Source organism: Montipora capricornis, chromosome 6, assembly GCF_036669925.1.
Source record: "Montipora capricornis isolate CH-2021 chromosome 6, ASM3666992v2, whole genome shotgun sequence".
Lineage (NCBI taxonomy): Eukaryota > Metazoa > Cnidaria > Anthozoa > Scleractinia > Acroporidae > Montipora > Montipora capricornis.
In genome coordinates, this window is record NC_090888.1 from 51,113,985 (window position 1) to 51,118,984 (window position 5,000).

Consider the following 5,000-nt stretch of genomic DNA (forward strand, 5'->3'; position numbering starts at 1 on the left):
GCGAACTCAAGATGAAAAAAATATATATAGTCATTGACAGCCACGTGCGTCCTAATATCAGATTTAAAACAAAATAATACGGCCGTACAACCAGCCTTGCAGTATTATATTGTTTTAAATCTACAAATTATTTGCTGGTAAGATCTCCCAAGATCCGGCGCTTCCACTATGTTCAGCTGACCATTGCAAACAAAATTGCAGTCACATCACCCGACGTTTTTTTAGCTAAGGACGGAAACCGGAAGTGACTTGTGTACTTTTTTTTTTTTTTTTTTTAACGTGACACTACCACATCTATATTGTTAAGTATCTTTTCTCTATTAGAGACGATTAGTTTAAAGTCTGATAGAGACTACTGTCCTAGTAAGCGTGCGTGCGTGAATGCGTGCTTGAGCTTCCTGTAACCTTATGTTCTTTCCCTTCCCAACGCATGCGTATTAGACATTTTCCTTGGAGTGCACCAAACAAGCAGTTTTCCTACCTTATTATGTTCAGATATGCCCGAACTGCATGCACCCATGATTTCGCTAGAATTTTAATCAGTGCTATGGGCAACTTTGACAAACCGTGAACAATTTAAAAATATGTATCATTAGCGTTTTTTAGAAGTTTTTATTTCTTTCTCCATGAATTCTTCTTTCGATAACTTGATGTTTCTTTGGAGATGGGGGCTGTTCGACTTCGGCCTTAAAAGTTAAAATAATAATACCAATAATAGTAATAATAATGTGTGTCGGTTTGTATCCTGTACTAAATTATAAGTTAAAGAAAAAAACAGTAATAAAAACGCAAATGCAATCACGTGCATTTGTCATAAACCTCATGTTTTAAACCTCGTGTACAGTGACTAATAAAGGATCACATCAATATATATATATAGGTATAAAGTATTTCACAGCTGATTTCCGGTTGCTACTGCAAAAGCGTCTTTCATCGTTTGTCCGCCTAAGTTCAGCTGCCGTCTTGTAAGCTCGAAAATGCAATATCATAATTTCCTATGTACCACCGTGATAAGTGAATATAGACTTTCCCGAACAAATACTTTTCCCCTCTGAGCAACACAAACAAAATGGCTTCCCGTTTCAGTTCGTTTACCGAGGACCAAGTTTTATCATAAACTCGGCTGATTATTCAACTTGTAAATGTGCGCTATATTAACTAAGACATTTATTCACCTCCACTACGGTGAATAATTGTTAAATATTAAGTGGTGGTCAGGATCGATTCTTGGGGCTAATATACTGAAGTTAATAACAAAGAAAGTATCATTCTACTTAAATAGACAACCAAAAAAGGAATACTGAGTTGATTATAAGTTGCTTACGCTAAGTTATCAGCCAGATAAGCCAGCTAGTCACTCGGATAAGTGTGATCTGCTTTAAATTTCAGAAACCTATTGCCGGTTCAATTCATCATAATCAGTCGATCTTAGATACCCATGAGTGATTTGAAAAATGTGCTATCCTCAAAGTACGGCAATTATTCTTGGTGTATGTTTGGCTCAAGGGATTGTCTTCTTGTCAGCTGCCAACTCGAGACACGACTCTCAGATACAGAAAAGACAACTGTATATCGGATCGATGGCTCCCGTAAGTGGCAAAAGAGCTTGGTGGGGAGGCGGGATTCCTTTGGCGTTCCAGATGGCATTTGAAGATATAAACAAGCGGAACGATGTTCTGGGAGCCTACAGCTTAAAACTGGTTAGCAGTGACACACAAGTGAGTTGATCAGAGGGAGCTTAACTTCACTCAGATTTCTTTCGAATAACTCAGTCACTTTAAGAGCAAAGCTGTTATGATGACTCGTTGTTTTGGTATCGAATCGAGGTCACTCCTTCAATGAAAAACTATCTACCGTATTTCTATTTACGAGTAATTTGAAGTTGGTCTTAAGTAAAAAGTCATTTTGGAGGGCTATCGTCCTCTAGTACCCCAGTGGTATGCGGAGTTGACGTCACAAATAGCGATTGGACTTCCGCATTTGACAAAAATGTACCCTCTATTCACCAATTAATTCAAAGTAGCTCGAACGGATCACAAGTTTGAGCTTCATATGTTATGGTCGCAGCCACCAGTCCAGGAATGAATAAAGTTTTTTTTTTTCTTTTTTATTATGACTCTTACCGTAACAAAATGGTTATCTTCCGCTTTTGATTAGATGAATGTTTCTGCCGAGGGGCACGTTTTAAAATGGTTTTTACTCCCGCATTGGTGTACAGACCCAGTGCGGAGTGGATGTACGTTTTAGGGTTATATCCTCCCGTTCCTAATTTGCTATGATATTTATCAAAGCTTGCCACCAAACCTGCGTCGAAAAAAAAAACCGACACCTGTACTGGGCAAAGTTGATGCAATATTCCACAAAAACGTGACTTTGGTCTCTTTTCGATAACCGCACGAGTCCACTTTGAATATATATCTCTTTGTTACTTCCCAGTAAACAGATCTCTGGAGAGGAATCATTCTTTAAATAGGGTTTACAGTTACCTGGGAACAAGGGGAAACATGAAAGTTCCAAGTGCACAAGATCTGATTGATTGATTGATTGATTGATTGATTGATTGGAGATGATACGTATACCTAAATTATAAAATGCTTTTGATTTTCACTAGGGGGATACAGGACTTGGAAACAAGAGATTTTACAACTTTTTGCAGAAGAAACAAGTCCGTTTGATTCTTGGTCCATCGCGTTCAAATGTTGCTGAATCAGCTGGTGCGACTGCAAAACATTACAACATGATTCAGGTATTTTAAAATACCGTAGTTGTAGTCAGGCATGATAAAAAGAATTAAAAAACTTGTTGTTGTTGTTGTTGTTGTTGTTGTTGTTGTTGTAGTAAAGATTTAACAGGAGTTATCTATAAAATTAATTGTACAAACTGTGACAAAGTTTATATCGGTCAAACGTCAAGGGCCTTAAGATCTAGAACAAGAGAACACAAAAGAGCGATTTTTACAGGAGATAAGAATTCTTTATTAACCCAACATTGCGTAGAGAATAATCACGATTTTGACCTTGACGACGTCAAGGTCATTGACCGTTGTTCCCAATGGGGAAAAAGATTATTTTTAGAAGCGTGGCATTCAACTCGGGAACCTCATTCCATTAATGAACACGTTTACATTCCGGACATTTACAAGGCCCTTGGCAATCCCAAGAGACGTTTCTACGGCTTTTTAAGCACTCATTTTGTATTCGTAAGCCATTTTATGCTGAAGAAGGTCATAGTATTTTGACCGAAACGTCCTTTTTACATAAGTTTTTTTAGTCAGTGACAACAAGTTTTCTAATTCTTATGATTCAGGTAAATAACTCAAATTTCCATGTATGGTATATAACTTTTCGACAAATCATAATTTTTAAAATTGATATACCTTTTAATAGACATTCCTCTTAAGAGAAATCTTTTAGTATTGGCCCAGCTTATTTTCAATTTATCGGTTCCTGTGGAACTGCATTTAAAAGTGTCTTGTGGTTTACGTATGGCCTCTCAGCCAGGTTTATTTTAAATTTGTATGCCATTTCATTTTTCTTTTGAATAATTTAACTGATACTCGCCAAAAATTATCAAATGAATATATGTGGCAAGATCAGAAAATCAACTCGAAACTTCACCCCCCAAGATTGGATCGTTCAAATTCCCGTCCCATCGTAACCTGCGATCAGGCTCTATTTTAGTGTCGCGTGATACGTGGAGTTGGCGAAACGAAAAATAGAGCCTGACCAAATTCCTCTTCGAAATTCCTTCCGCCCACTTTTTTTGATTGATTGACATGTCCTTCAACGGCCAATCAAATTTACTTCCATTACACCAACACACGCGTGGGCGGCAGATTTACGCCATTTTGTTTTGACCAGAGTTAATTACCGTGGGAGGAATTTTATAAACGAATTCGAAAGTTACCGTTGGCTATAATTTGAGAAAAACACATTTAAAGCATGGGGAATGTTTTCGACGACTATATTGCGGCAAAGGCCGCTGAATATGCAATCTTTTAAGCTTGACATCTTAATTTGTAATTGAGATAACCTAGCATTTTGTCGTTGGACGGTTTGGAAACACATCATTCCTTTAACGTGTTCGCCCATGAAGGTTTCTTTGGTGATTTTTTCGGGTAATATCTTCAGTTGCTGTGTATTTCTAGAATTGCGCGCAGTAAAATCATGATAAGTTTGGCTGTTAATTTTTTGATGGAGTACGAACAGTAAGATGGACTCGCAAAGTTTCTTTTATTGTTGTACAATTGATCTCTCTGGAAACATGCCATTTTAGTTTCTGAAGTGCGAGTTTTAAGTTAAATCAACTGGAAATATTATGAAGTGTGCAAACAAACCGTGTCATGTACAGTAAATAAATAAAGTCGTTTGATACACAGATATTCAAAACATGCATTCGTGTAACTTGCGATTTTATCAGCATCTCCTCCTGTTGATATATATGTCCCCTGTCTCATCCAGGAAACCAATATGCATCGGCTTTCATTGCCATTTGAAAGAAGCAGCTATTTAGCTTTCAAAACATCAGGGAAGTTTGTGCCAAAGTACTTTCAACCCGATGGCCACAGAGCTCGACAACGGAATCGTTAATTTCACTCGTTCCAGAGATTCAAACCCGATTCTGGACAAGTTATGAGATGTTTCAGATGGCATATCTCCATTTATAAAAATAAAATCAAGTTGAACCGTCCACGGCATTGTAAGAACAAAAGGGAGCAGATTTTTTCGTACACTTAATATGGAAGAGTAGTCTCGAGGACTTCGCGAGGGCTCCGCGCAATCACGATGGCATTTAGACTTCCGGCGTTTCAACAGCCAATCAGATCACGAGTTTGGTCGGCCAAAATTTGGCCGACCATCCGGAATTCTTGAGAGACTTTTGGTCAGGCGCAATTTTAGCGAGCGACGACGTAAGAGAACATATGGGCGAAGCTAAAAATGGGCCTGATCGCAGATTAGTCCCATCGGGCCAAAATGGTGTTCAAATGCCCTATCCTATCG

General features: G+C 38.1%; 1 protein-coding gene across 1 annotated transcript in view; it reads left to right on the forward strand.

Annotated features, from left to right (window-relative positions):
• LOC138052432 (gamma-aminobutyric acid type B receptor subunit 2-like) overlaps positions 1–5,000 on the forward strand; it is a 37,335-nt gene that overhangs the window by 10,049 nt on the left and 22,286 nt on the right. The window contains exons 3-4 of the mRNA XM_068898927.1: positions 1,390–1,718; positions 2,612–2,746. Of these exons, the coding sequence (XP_068755028.1) occupies positions 1,455–1,718; positions 2,612–2,746 (399 nt within the window). The 5' untranslated portion in view covers positions 1,390–1,454. The remainder of the gene's footprint in view (positions 1–1,389; positions 1,719–2,611; positions 2,747–5,000) is intronic.